The sequence below is a fragment of the Hoplias malabaricus genome, chromosome 4 (assembly GCF_029633855.1).
Source record: "Hoplias malabaricus isolate fHopMal1 chromosome 4, fHopMal1.hap1, whole genome shotgun sequence".
In the NCBI taxonomy this organism is placed as follows: Eukaryota; Metazoa; Chordata; class Actinopteri; order Characiformes; family Erythrinidae; genus Hoplias; species Hoplias malabaricus.
This window is the reverse complement of record NC_089803.1, coordinates 69,831,181-69,844,139: the sequence shown is the minus strand read 5'-3', so window position 1 is coordinate 69,844,139 and position 12,959 is coordinate 69,831,181. Positions and strand designations below refer to the sequence as shown.

Below are 12,959 nucleotides of genomic sequence, written 5' to 3'. Positions count from 1 at the left end.
GTCAGGGCTCTCCCACAAAATGGGGCTGGTGACGTTGCAAAAACCCCATCTCTAGGAATCACTGGCTTTGAAAACCACAACAATGGCGGCGGTAAAGTTAAGCACAGTTTACTCATCGTGTATTCGCCGGTTGTTTTTGTTTTTTTTTGGACTGAACACGGCTCCGCGCCCCAGTTCTCACAGATCAGTTTTACTTGTTCGTCGGACATCGGCCCGAGGAGCATTTAAACCTCTTCAAAAAACACCTCGAGGTTAAGTTACGAGCTGCCGCTGGGAGTCCGATAAAAACAAATGAGAAAGCTGCTGTAACTTCAGAGATTTAACAAGCGGTGGTTTGTGCTGGATTTGAATGAGCTCTGCATTTCGTGGTGAGACACATCTCTCGGGCCAATCAGAGCTCTGCAGGGTTTACATCTCACCATTTAGTACCTACTCAGCACGGTTGGAACCCGGAGCGAGCTGGGACTGAAAACGTACCCGGTTCCAGGGACCAGGACCAGATTTGGCCAGCGGAAGAGCAAAAGAGCTGAGCCGAGTCCAGTCGAGCAGTGTAGGTTCCAAGCAGTGGAAAAGCACCATAAGAGGATTAAAATACCAGTGTAAATAAAGGAGTCTTTACTCCTTTACACTCCGTTACACTCGGAAAACAGCTGGATTCAAACGTCTTTGCTTTAGCATTGATTCCAAATGTATTCTAATGTATTTCTAAGAATGGACGGCCGAGTTTAGATTGGATTAGATTTGATTCAAATTTATCGTTGTGCAGAGTCAAAGAGTCAGGTACAAACCAGTAATTGTAACCAGTAAATGAAATGTAGTTAGTATCTAACAAGAAGTACTCTATATTTACTATATACTGTATGGGATATGGGCACACAGCTCCAGGGGCCTGGGGGTTGTGGGTTCAATTCGCGCTCCGGGTGACTGTCTGTGAGGAGTGTGGTGTGTTCTCCCTGTGTCCGCGTGGGTTTCCTCCCACAGTCCAAAAACACACGTTGGTAGGTGGATTGGCGACTCAAAAGTGTCCGTAGGTGTGAGTGTGTGAGTATGAGAGTGAATGTGTGTGTTGCCCTGTGAAGGACTGGCGCCCCTCCAGGGTGTATTCCCGCCTTGCGCCCAGTGATTCCAGGTAGGCTCTGGACCCACCCCGCCCCTGAAGTAAACATTAAAGACCCAGTTGTCTGTGGGCTGCCTAAGGCAATAAAAACGGGATAAAACGAGTCATATTACACTTACAATTACATCAAGTGCAGAGACTTTAAGATTGAAAAAGGCCAACTGCTTACTTACTCAGAAGAAGACTCTGAGCATTAACACTACCACACACACACACACACACATGCTAAGAAGGCTAAACACTTGATTAAAGGTGGACAGGACTTTAACTGTCTTTTATAAGTTCTTTAATAAAGAGGTGCATTTTAAATCTGCTGCGTCCACATAAAGTGGGAATGTACACCAGGACCACCTGTCTGCCTTGGTGCTGCTTTAGACAAACGTCCCACAGAAAGCTCCTTTAATCCCTCTAGCGTGCCACTGCAGTGTTAGCACACTTCTACTGATCTGCTTCTACTGTCCAGTGATAAACAGCTCCACAGGGCGGTAGCCTAGCATGCGGTACACGGTGTGGACGGTTCCAGGGTGGGTGATTACTATTCTTAAGGATGATGGCAGTTAGTCTAGTGGTAAGCTTCAATCTCTGCAGCCGGTGGGGTTCTCTGTCATCAGCGTTTGGCTAAGGTAGTGTTACCCTGTCACAGTCGAAGGTTCTGTGGCAGAGCGAGGTGTCCGAGGTCATAAATAATACAACAACAACAGCAAACATTACAGCCAGGTGACAGATTTATGGCGAGGGGACTTTTCTGCTCAAAGCACTGTTTGTCTCCTTGGTGTTTGGCGTATGCGCCGCAGACGGTGCATTCCTGTGTGTGTTTGTCTGCTCCGTTTGTGGACAAGGTTGTGGAAAGATGATGATGTAAGAAGTCCACACCGAACTCAATCTATTTTTACACATCGCAGCCTCCACTTCTTTCCCTGTGATCTGGCATTTTCTCTTTGCACCGAATCTCCGCACCAAGATTCAGGAAGAGCTTCTTCCCTCATGGCGTGACCCAGCTGAGCTCTGTACCGTTACTTTAATGGCATCACTGCACTGCACTGTACTGTACTTTAGATTCCAGTATCACTGCACTATTCATATTGCACAGTCCTTTTTGTATCTGTTTTTATACCACCCCAGAATCCCTTCGTTCAATGTATACAATCATTCTATATTTCTTTCATTTTTTCATACCCCACAATATCCCACACATTCATTCATTATCTGTAGCCCTTATCCAGTTCAGGGTCGTGGTGGTTCCAGAGCCTACCTGGAATCATAGGGCGCAAGGCAGGAATACACCCTGGAGGGGGAGAACACACCACACTCCTCACAGACAGTCACCCGGAGGAAACCCACGAAGACACAGGGAGAACACACCACACTCCTCACAGACAGTCACCCGGAGGAAACCCACGAAGACACAGGGAGAACACACCACACTCCTCACAGACAGTCACCCGGAGGAAACCCACACAGACACGGGGAGAACACACCACACTCCTCACACACAGTCACCCGGAGGAAACCCACGCAGACACAGGGAGAACACACCACACTCCTCACAGACAGTCACCCGGAGGAAACCCACACAGACACAGAGAGAACACACCACACTCCTCACAGACAGTCACCCGGAGGAAACCCACGCAGACACAGGGAGAACACACAACACTCCTCACAGACAGTCACTCGGAGGAAACCCACACAGACACGGGGAGAACACACCACACTCCTCACAGACAGTCACCCGGAGGAAACCCACACAGACACGGGGAGAACACACCACACTCCTCACACACAGTCACCTGGAGGAAACCCACGCAGACACAGAGAGAACACACCACACACCTCACAGACAGTCACCCAGAGCGGGAATCGAAACCCACAACCTCCAGGTCCCTGGAGCGCCACCGTGCCGCCCCCAGTGTATACATGTATGTAATATTGAAAGAAGGGAAGAAGGAAGGAGAGGACGAGAAGAAAGCGATAGCGTGGCATCGATGCTAAATCTAAGACGTTTGAATCCAGCTGTTTTCCGAGTGTAACCACCTCGCCTCTGGAAGCAGGCTGTTCGGTCACAGTGGTTTAGAAGCCTTCTATCAGCCTGACTCTTTAAAACCTCATCTCCTGATCTCTGCGGCTGTGGCCATTGGCCTAAAGTACCCTGTGTGATCCACCTGCACAGGCCTGCAGTGGGTGATACCCTCGCTGCCTTTTCTTTAGTCTTAGCTGGTGTATGATATCATTTTTGGGGGATAACTGAGCAGATGGAGACGTGCAAGCCAGGGATTTCTTTCCCCCGTCAGCACATATATGGTCTGGACCAGCACAGAGGCTTCTATTAATAGAGGAAGCTGATCCTTGCCTCCTCATATGATCATAAATATACAGCAATGGCTTCAAAGCGATGCACGATTACTGAGGACATCTAGCCTTTTGTTCTTTCCATCTATCTTTCTATCTGTAACCTTTACATCTGTCCTGTTTGTTGTGAGGTTTCTGTGTCATGGTTTTGTTCGGTTGCTCTTTCAAGCCAGTATCCACTCAGTGGAGGTCCAAACCCATGCTGATCCAACCCAAACAGAATAATATTCTGCCCTGGAAAGGACACATGGGGTAATAAGGATTAATAAAGAGTGCAGACACAAGTCTTTCTGCGTGTGTGTTGTGCGCTGCGGTGCTGCAGACCCCACCATCAATGCCGTCCTCTCTTCACTCACACGCTCCTTCACTTATTCACTCTCCTCAACACCCCCCCCCCCTCTGGAATGTCTTTCCCCCATTGCTTTCTACCGCACTCAGGTAACTGTGGATGCTTTCTGTTCGGGAGCTCTTCTGTGAAGTCCAAACAGCGAGGAGCGTTCGCTTGATTCTTAAGACCTCTCTGTTTTCAGCTCCCACCGTGAGATTATTTATGTAGGAAAGCTTCAATCGTTCTTCTCTTCTCTCGCTTTTTAGAGAAACTAGCTCCTCAGAATAGAGCTTTTGGGTTGAGTGCTGGAGTCCAAAAGCAACAGTGAACATTGTAGCATGTGTGACACTCGATCTGTTAAGTGTGGAGATGGTGGTTGAGGAGCGTTGACGGAGGAGGAAAGGTGGCCTGGGTTTGGATCACCTCAACACACCTATCCTGTTACACTGCCATCCAGAGTGTCTACCACAGCTACTGTCTGCCCATACCCCTGTCTCTCTGTCTCTCTCTCTCTCTCTCTCTCTCTCTCTCTCTCACTCACTCACTCACTCACTCACTCACTCACTCACTCACACACACACACACACACACCACACCCTGCCATCCAGTGTCTACCACATCTACTGTCTGCCCATACCCCTGTCTCTGTCTCTCTCTCTCTCTCTCACTCACTCACTCACTCACTCACACACACACACACACACACACACACCCTGCCATCCAGTGTCTACCACGTCTACCACATCTACTGTCTGCCCATACCACCTCTCTCTCTCTCTCTCTCTCTCTCTCTCTCTCTTACACACACACACATTGCTATACGATCAAAAGCTCTTTGGGAAGAAGAATGTGTTGGGCCGAGCACATCTTCCATAACACAAACACCTCACTTCTCAGCAAGACGCTCCAAGGCACATATGGTCCGAATGAGAGCAGAGTGTGTGTGATGATGATGTGTGTGTGTGTGTGGGGTAGTCCTGTATCAGTGAGGCCTGAATGTTGGAAAGGCGTTATCAGAATAAATGTAAATGTTCCCTCAGCAAAATCCAGGAGGCCTCTAAAGGCTTGAATAGATTCTATAAGACATCTGTAATAAAGACTGCATTATGTGGCCATGGTACGAGTGTGTGCAGGTCTTACAGCGTATCACGTTATTTCATGTAGGTTTTGAAGCACATGCGTTGTGTCATGCGATCCGTGATTGGTTAAACAGACTGTTCTCACCATGTTCCTAACTCTGCCGTCTCAGGGTGGTCTTACGCAGCTTGGATTTGGTTTCTCTGTTATTGTCTGTGAGGAGTTCGACGTGTTCTTCCTTTGTCTGTGTGGGTTTGATCCCGGAGCTCCGGTTTCTTCCCACAGTCCAAAAACACGTGTGGGTAGGTGGACTGGCCATGCTCAAGTGGTGTTTGTAGCTGTGAGTGCGTGTGTGGGTGGGTGTTTGGTGCCCTGCGATGGACCGGCGCCTCGTTCAGGGTGTGTTGCTGCCTTGCACCCACTGATTCCTGGTGGGCGCCGGAATACATGAAGTACTTTGTTGTATTCTGCTGCTTTCACCACTGTCCTCATCCAGTCAACTGCAGTAAACTCATCACACAAGCGGCTTCATTAGTGATTAGTCATGTAGTCTGTGCGGTTCCTGTCATGTACAGTGTTTGTGCTCCTTGTTTGGAGCGTTTCAGACCATTCCTCCTTGAAGAACTACAGTTGATCACTTCACGTGATCTTACGACATGTCTTCTCTTTTCCAACACGGTGTGCAGATGACATTTCAACACCCAGATTCCATCCAAATGCTATGAAAGTACCCCGCCTGTTTAAAAGCTTTCCCCAAGACTGTGCTGTGTGTTGTTAACGCCTCTTCTGTTTGCTCTGCCTTCACAGATTATCCCCCCTCTCATAGACCTCAATCAGAACCGCAGTAAGCTGAAACTCTACATCGGCCACCTCATGGCCCTTTGTCACGAGAGAGACCCCCATATTCTTCAGGACCTGGCCCCGCCCTCCGCTTACCACCGCAGCCAACAGGACGCCTGGGAGGAGGAGCTACAGAAGATGAGTCTTGAGCAGGTGGGTCACACTGGTGCTAATGACTACTTTCACACACGTTGAGGGGTGGATTGGCTGTGCACAGGAGTCCGTGGTTGTGAATGACGCGGCGAGTGTGTGAAATTGTCCACAGGTGCGAGTGTGTGATGCTCTGTGATGGACGGGGCTCTGTCCAGAGTGTGCTGCACCCACCATGACCCTAAACAGGATGAAGGAGTTACAGGAGATGAATCATATTCCAGCTTATTTATGACCAACTCTGAGAGTTGATAGAAAACACTTGCTAGATTGGTCTCAAAGTAATTTTACCTACAGTTTCTACCTAATGAACTCTTTCACAACCGCCTTTAGCACAGTGTGTGTGTGTGTGTGTCGGGGGGGGAGGGGGGTGAGTGTGTGCACAGAAGAGTGAAGTTCGACTGTATCTGAGAGCCAGGTACTGTAAAGGTTTCTTGGGTACTTGGATTTGTCACCAACTGATTATTGGAGCCATCTGGCCTGGCCCCTATGTGAGCCCCTAGCTGACGTTAAAGCACACTGCCCATAAATCTCCCATTGGCTTTGTGAATGAGGCTCGTTCTGTGTAAATGCCATTAGGCCTCTTTATAGAGTGGAATGTGTTCCTACAGAAAATAAATAGTCCAATATTTTGTCTTTTATTAGCCTCATTTTCTGTTACTTTAACAAAAGAAAACCCAAACTCTACCCAACTCTGTCTCCAAGCCAGAGACGAAGCCAAGAAAACCAAGGAGCAGCAGGGAGACAGGGTCTGAGAAGGGATTTTTTTTTTTAGAGAGGCGGAGGAGGGAACTGCATGAGAAGATGGCGGAAGGAGAGAGGAAGGGACAGTTCAAGAAGCAGACGGCTCGCTCTCGCTGTTATAAATCTGTGCTCAGCGATTCACAAAGTGCTCAGCGAAAGTCAGAAAGCTCCCATCGTTTAATTTCCAGTCAGATTTGCCGTTAAAAACAGGTTATTAATTTAAATAGGGTCTTTTTATGCATGGAATGATTTAAAAAATGATTAAATGATTGAGAGAGAAGGGTTCACAAGCTGCATGGGAGAATAGACCACCGAAACATGTTGTCAGTACTTCAGGCTCATCCTGGAAGCATCACCCGGCAGGTCTTCAGTCATCTGAAGTTCTCTGACGTTACTCGACAGATATAAGCTCTGGTGCTTATCTACAAAGCCACAACTGGATCAGGTCCTCCTTAAATGGTGGCAATGGTCAAAACCCAAGTGTGTCGAGCGTCCACCTTCATTCGAGTCTCATGGGAGATAGTCATCAAGACTGGAGCGAACAGAGTCTCTCAGCAGACCAAAGGCTCATCTCCTTGTGCAGGATCTAAACGACTGCTAATCCTGCACTTAGTGAAACATGTCGATTTTTATTTTTATGTTTTGAAGTGTTTCTCAAATTCTTTCTTAGGCATTAGCACTGATTTTGGTGTGGTGTTGCTCTTAGGTTTGTTGTGTATTTCTCTTTAGGGTTCAGCATTAACTCCTGTAACTAGTGGTGTCTTAGTTTCAGTGGCATTCAGACTCTAATCCTAATTGTACTCGTGAGGATGTATTCTCTGAACAAGACGACAAAGCGGTTTTGGAGTTGAGCGTCTTTACTTTGAAATTAAATAAATAAAAGGGAAGCTTCTGACCAGTGGCGATTGCTCTAAGACTGCAAGGGAAGCTCAGCTTCCCCTAAAATGTCAAAAAATAAGTGATCAAATATATACTGTTGTGTGTACATGTCATTGAATAAATATGCACTACAACGCGCTCAACTTTTGTTCAGAATCAGCTTCTTATCACTGGTAAAGACGCGGCTTTCCTCTCAATCATTCCCGCAGCTTCACAGTGCTTTAAACAGATGCTGAGCGTCCACAGAGTTCAATAGCGAAGCAGCGAAACGAGACGCGTCATTGGATAAATGCTGGGCTTTGTCCCGCCCATCGGACGCTCAGCGTCTCTGGGGGTCTATGGGGCAGTGGGCTGGCCTCGGCTGGCCCGGACGCTCAGCTTCTGCATGATGATTGGAAGATCTGTCTGAGGCTGAATCCCTTTTTGATTGACAGCGAAGTGAGTGAATCAGCGATCCTTTGGTGTAAAGATCCGTGGGAGCACAGGCGGACACACTTCACATGGGCCAAGGCCGTTTAAGCAGCCTAGCTCTGCTGGCCATTGAGAGGACACTAGTCCAGTCCCTGGAAAAGACGCCTTGTTGGTACGACAGGGTCACAGATCATTTTCTTAAAAAGGACTTCCCCTCCTTGAAAGACCAGCATCCGCCACTGCTTCTGACATTTGCACAGTCCTGTACACATTTTGAGGTGATTTTTGTTCCAGCTGAAGTCATTTCGGAGCATGCCGTAGCAGTAAATTATCTGCAGACAGACAGTAGGTTTAGATCCTGAATCAGATTTCTTCAGCTTTGCATCCATTTTGAAACTCTAGCAGGACCGGAGAAATAAATTGTCTGGAAGTCTGTATTTGGGTTTCGCTCATGTTCAAAGAGCTCCATACTCCAAGAGTGATCTTGCACAGTTTTGCCAAAGTCTGTACAATGCCTGTGTGTTTCGTTGCACCTTGAGCTGTCTGCTAGGCAGGTTTTTGGCTTGCAGTAAAATCACAGAAAGGTTTTTTTTTAATGTGGACTAGTGATGACAATCCTTTGGCCTGAGAACAAATAATATTTAAGAATTTTTACATTTCTGCCTGAAAAACTGGCACCTTATAAACGTCTTTTTCTGACCTGTTTAATATGGAATACGGAGGAGAAGTGTCTGTGCATTCTAGTTTCCTTTGAGAGAGAGAGAGAGAGAAAGAGAGACAGCTTTCATCAGCCGGCGCGCAAACTGAGGAAAGCCTTTCCAATCTTTCCAAGACTGAGCATCGGTCATCGGAGGCTGCCGTGCTACAAAAACACAGCCGGCCTTGATTCTCTGGAGTCGTTTTGAAATTGAATTATTGGCTGTGATTTAATTGAGATGGAGGCCCGGCCAGCGCTGCAGGAGACCTGCTGGAGTAATAATCAGAGAGATGCTGACGGAGAGTAGTGTTGAAGTTCCGTAGACGGGGCAGAAGCTACCTGTTTGGCCCACCCTCATACCAGCTTCTCCTGTTATTGCTCCAAGGGTGATTCCAGCAGAAGCTCTTCTGACGGATCCTCCCGTGGATAAACAAAGCTGTGTTTATCTGAATCACCTGCTGAGCCACTGCTTTGAACAACTCGGAGTAGAGCTGGGAGCGGGGCGATCCTTGCCGGGTGTTCTCCATTCCAGCTGAGAGTGAAAAGACTGGTACGGATTTTCGTGGATTGGGATTTCTATGAAGTTGCAAGTTTCTGGACCTCCTCAGTGGCTTTGTCAGCTCTTTCTCTGTGCTCTTGTGAGGCTCGTGTCTCAAAACAGCACGCGAGGGTGCCTGAATATGCCGGAATGTGCTGGAAAGCGGAGGTACTCCCACCTCGCCCCTGAAGGATACTTGCCAGGTCTCATTCGACCTACTTGACACCGTACCAGGGAGCTGTTTTCAAGTCCAAAAATGCAAAAAGGAAGGCGATGAATACTTCAGACACAGATTCGGCAGTACCTCTGCAAAACGTGCACTGCCTATCCAAAGTTTCTTTACATCAAACACCCCTGCAAACGTTCAGATTCACCCACTCGAATCCATGTGGTACGCACATGCATGGGGTCCAGCACACACTTCTCGTGCATGCAGTAGATGTAGTGAGCTTTGTCTTAGTGTAGAATCAGATTCAGCTGTGGAGCTGGAGGAAATGTTGGGGTTCACAGTCTGACCGATATCTTTCTTGACCTCTTTCTCATTTGGAATGCAGTCTTTGTTCAGATGGTGTTCTTCTAAACTGAGAATTCTTACTTATCAACGTATTCTAACATTGCTCTGCCAGTTTTATGATCTCTAGTCATTCATCTAAAGCTGTATGTTAGTGCTGAACTGAACACTGCGTACTAAATTGTTCTGGATGAGTTGGAAGGGTTTTCCATAGAGAATTGGAGCTCATACACAGTCCCCTGGTCCCAGCAGCATTCCTCAGGCCTGCGGTCTTAATGCCCAAGTTTTTATGAGAGGGCGTACGCTATTTGAGGTCCAGCCGTCTCTTTGATATTGCTTACTGATCTCCTAATTAACAGCTTTTTATGGGCTACTTTTTACAGGCTTGGCACTCTGGGCTGGCACAGAGGAGGGTAACGAAGGGCTCAGTACTCTCACTCTCTTTCACTCTCGCCTCTGTTTTCCACTGTGCCCCATCTTTCCGGCTCCTCCCTCTTTATGTCCTCTCATGGTACCCATAGCTCTGACTTTTAAACAGCATATACAGTCAATAACTTGACAAATATGTACATTCATTCTTTCTGCTTATTTTTTATTTTTTACAGTACCCATTTCTTGCCAGACCGCCTACCGGGCCGGCCTCAAACAGGCATTTTCACGGACTGACTGACACCTAATGTTGAAACACACATGTGCGTGTATAAACTGAGAGCCGTACTTCACAGAGATTACTTAAGGTGGCGCTAATACACCGTCTGTTGTTAGTTCCGCCTTATTTCACATTACAGTTTGTGAACTAAATTTGTAACCGTTTGATGCATTTCCACTGACATAAACTTGTTTGCGAACCAGAAAAAGTCATTCCCAACTGGAAACAAAGAACAGTAGGTTCTTCAGCGCGAACCGTGACTGAATAATAGGAAATAAGATGGGAACATGCTCGTTTTGTGTGTGTTTCTGGGGATGTGTTTGGCGCGTTGGCCAGAGCCTCGGCTCAGCTTTGGTTAGTTCACAAGCGTAGGACGGCTCTGAACTCAGCAACATTTACACAATATTATATCTCACCTGGAATAGGCGGCATGGTGGCTTAGTGGTGAGCACGTTTTTGGGTTCAAGTCCCATTTGGGTGGAGTTTCCATGTTCTCCCTGTGTCTGTGTGGGTCTCCTCCGGGGGCTCCGGTTTCCTCCCACAGTCCAAAAACATGGAAGTTAGGTGAATTGGCTTCACTCATAACTGTCCTGGTGTGTGAGTGAATGAGTGTGTGCCTAGATATGGATTGGCGCTCTGTCCTGGGTGAACCCCTAGTGCCCGATGCAGTCCTATATAAGTGTAAAGATAGACAGATAGACAGACATTTCCTGTTTTTGAAAATGCTAGAAATGCCTTTGTGACAATGGCTCTATGGCTAATGGCAGTCCGGCAAATCTAGACTTGCCTAGTTTCTGTTTGCTTTTGTTTCAGGATACTTTCAACAGTCTTAGACATTGTCTTGTGCCTTGTATCATCCCCATAAACCCAACTACACCCAGTGACACCGGGCTTAAGACTCTGGTCAGTCCACTGTTCTGAAAACGTCCACAGGTTCTTGGTTTGATTTGCTCAGCAGTGGCTGCTTGAAAGGGACACATCCTTTCAGACCCACGTGTGGATGTTTCCAGATGTGAGGCGAGTGGTGTTGCTCTAGTGACAGTGTTGCTCTAGTCTTCCAAGGTTGTAGAGAGTCTCAATTTGACCAGGTATTTTCATTATTTCAGTTTTTTGACATTTTTCAACTGTGCATTATGTTCCGTCTGATTACCTCAGAAACATCATTTATAGTTAATGGCCACTTGGCCCAGAATTGAAGTAATCAAAAGGTAGTTTCTGACTCACTGGAAGACCTGGAAGACTCGCAGAGACCCAAACACACAGAGTATTTATCAGTGGAGCGTCAATAAACCTAGTTATAAAACACACACACACACACTTAGGAGTACAGGACCTTCCTTTTATTGAACGCCACTATGCCAGACCACCTTATTAGGCCTGGCTGCCAGCTCATCCTCTGTTGTGGTCAGGCCTGTTTTATGAGCGTTCCCCCGCCTGTTTTCCCCTCCCCTCCTAGTGTTAAAGTTTGTTTTATTTGGTTTGAGCTGTTCACAGGATGTTACATCTTTGTTTGAACGACTGGCGCACAGGAAGATGATTAAGGCCACATTGAAAGAGGCTTTCTCTTGTTCAGCCCTCTCGGGTCCACACTCTCCCGAAGGCATCTCCTCAAAGCAGCATTAGAGTGTGTGTAAACTGAGACAGGAGCGTTTTGTGTTTGGTAAATCTGAAGAGGCTTTTACAGGGTACGGGATGTTAAGTCGTATGTGTGATGCTTTCTCAGAGTAGTTTCTTCACAGCAGTGAAGACTAAACAGACTTCAGAACAAAAGCATGAATCTCCAGAAGAGTACGTTTCCAGGGGGAGGACAAAATGACTTTACCTTTTAAGGAAAATAAAATAAATTAGTGTTAGGTCCAACTCCAATGATGGCTGTATGTTCTTAATAAGATAAAAAAAGATTAAACATTGTAATAGTTTGAAATTAGATGAAAATGGAAGCCTGTCTTAACACTGTGTTATATAATAATAAGTGTGGTGTGTTCTCCCTGTGTCTGCGTGGGTTTCCTCCGGGTGACTGTCTGTGAGGAGTGTGGTGTGTTCTCTCTGTGTCTGCGTGGGTTTCCTCCGGGTGACTGTCTGTGAGGAGTGTGGTGTGTTCTCCCTGTGTCTGCGTGGGTTTCCTCCGGGTGACTGTCTGTGAGGAGTGTGGTGTGTTCTCCCTTTGTCTGCGTGGGTTTCCTCCGGGTGACTGTCTGTGAGGAGTGTGGTGTGTTCTCTCTGTGTCTGCGTGGGTTTCCTCCGGGTGACTGTCTGTGAGGAGTGTGGTGTGTTCTCCCTGTGTCTGCGTGGGTTTCCTCCGGGTGACTGTCTGTGAGGAGTGTGGTGTGTTCTCCCTGTGTCTGCGTGGGTTTCCTCAGGGTGACTGTCTGTGAGGAGTGTGGTGTGTTCTCTCTGTGTCTGCGTGGGTTTCCTCCGGGTGACTGTCTGTGAGGAGTGTGGTGTGTTCTCTCTGTGTCTGCGTGGGTTTCCTCCGGGTGACTGTCTGTGAGGAGTGTGGTGTGTTCTCTCTGTGTCTGCGTGGGTTTCCTCCGGGTGACTGTCTGTGAGGAGTGTGGTGTGTTCTCTCTGTGTCTGCGTGGGTTTCCTCCGGGTGACTGTCTGTGAGGAGTGTGGTGTGTTCTCTCTGTGTCTGCGTGGGTTTCCTCCGGGTGACTGTCTGTGAGGAG

The 12,959-nt window shown here is 47.5% G+C and overlaps 1 protein-coding gene across 2 annotated transcripts in view; it reads left to right on the top strand.

Annotated features, from left to right (window-relative positions):
* Nucleotides 1-12,959, top strand: part of erc1b (ELKS/RAB6-interacting/CAST family member 1b) — a 307,858-nt gene that overhangs the window by 272,949 nt on the left and 21,950 nt on the right. For both annotated transcript variants that reach the window (XM_066667109.1, XM_066667110.1), the window contains one exon: nucleotides 5,679-5,864. In XM_066667109.1, the coding sequence (XP_066523206.1) occupies nucleotides 5,679-5,864 (186 nt within the window). The remainder of the gene's footprint in view (nucleotides 1-5,678; nucleotides 5,865-12,959) is intronic.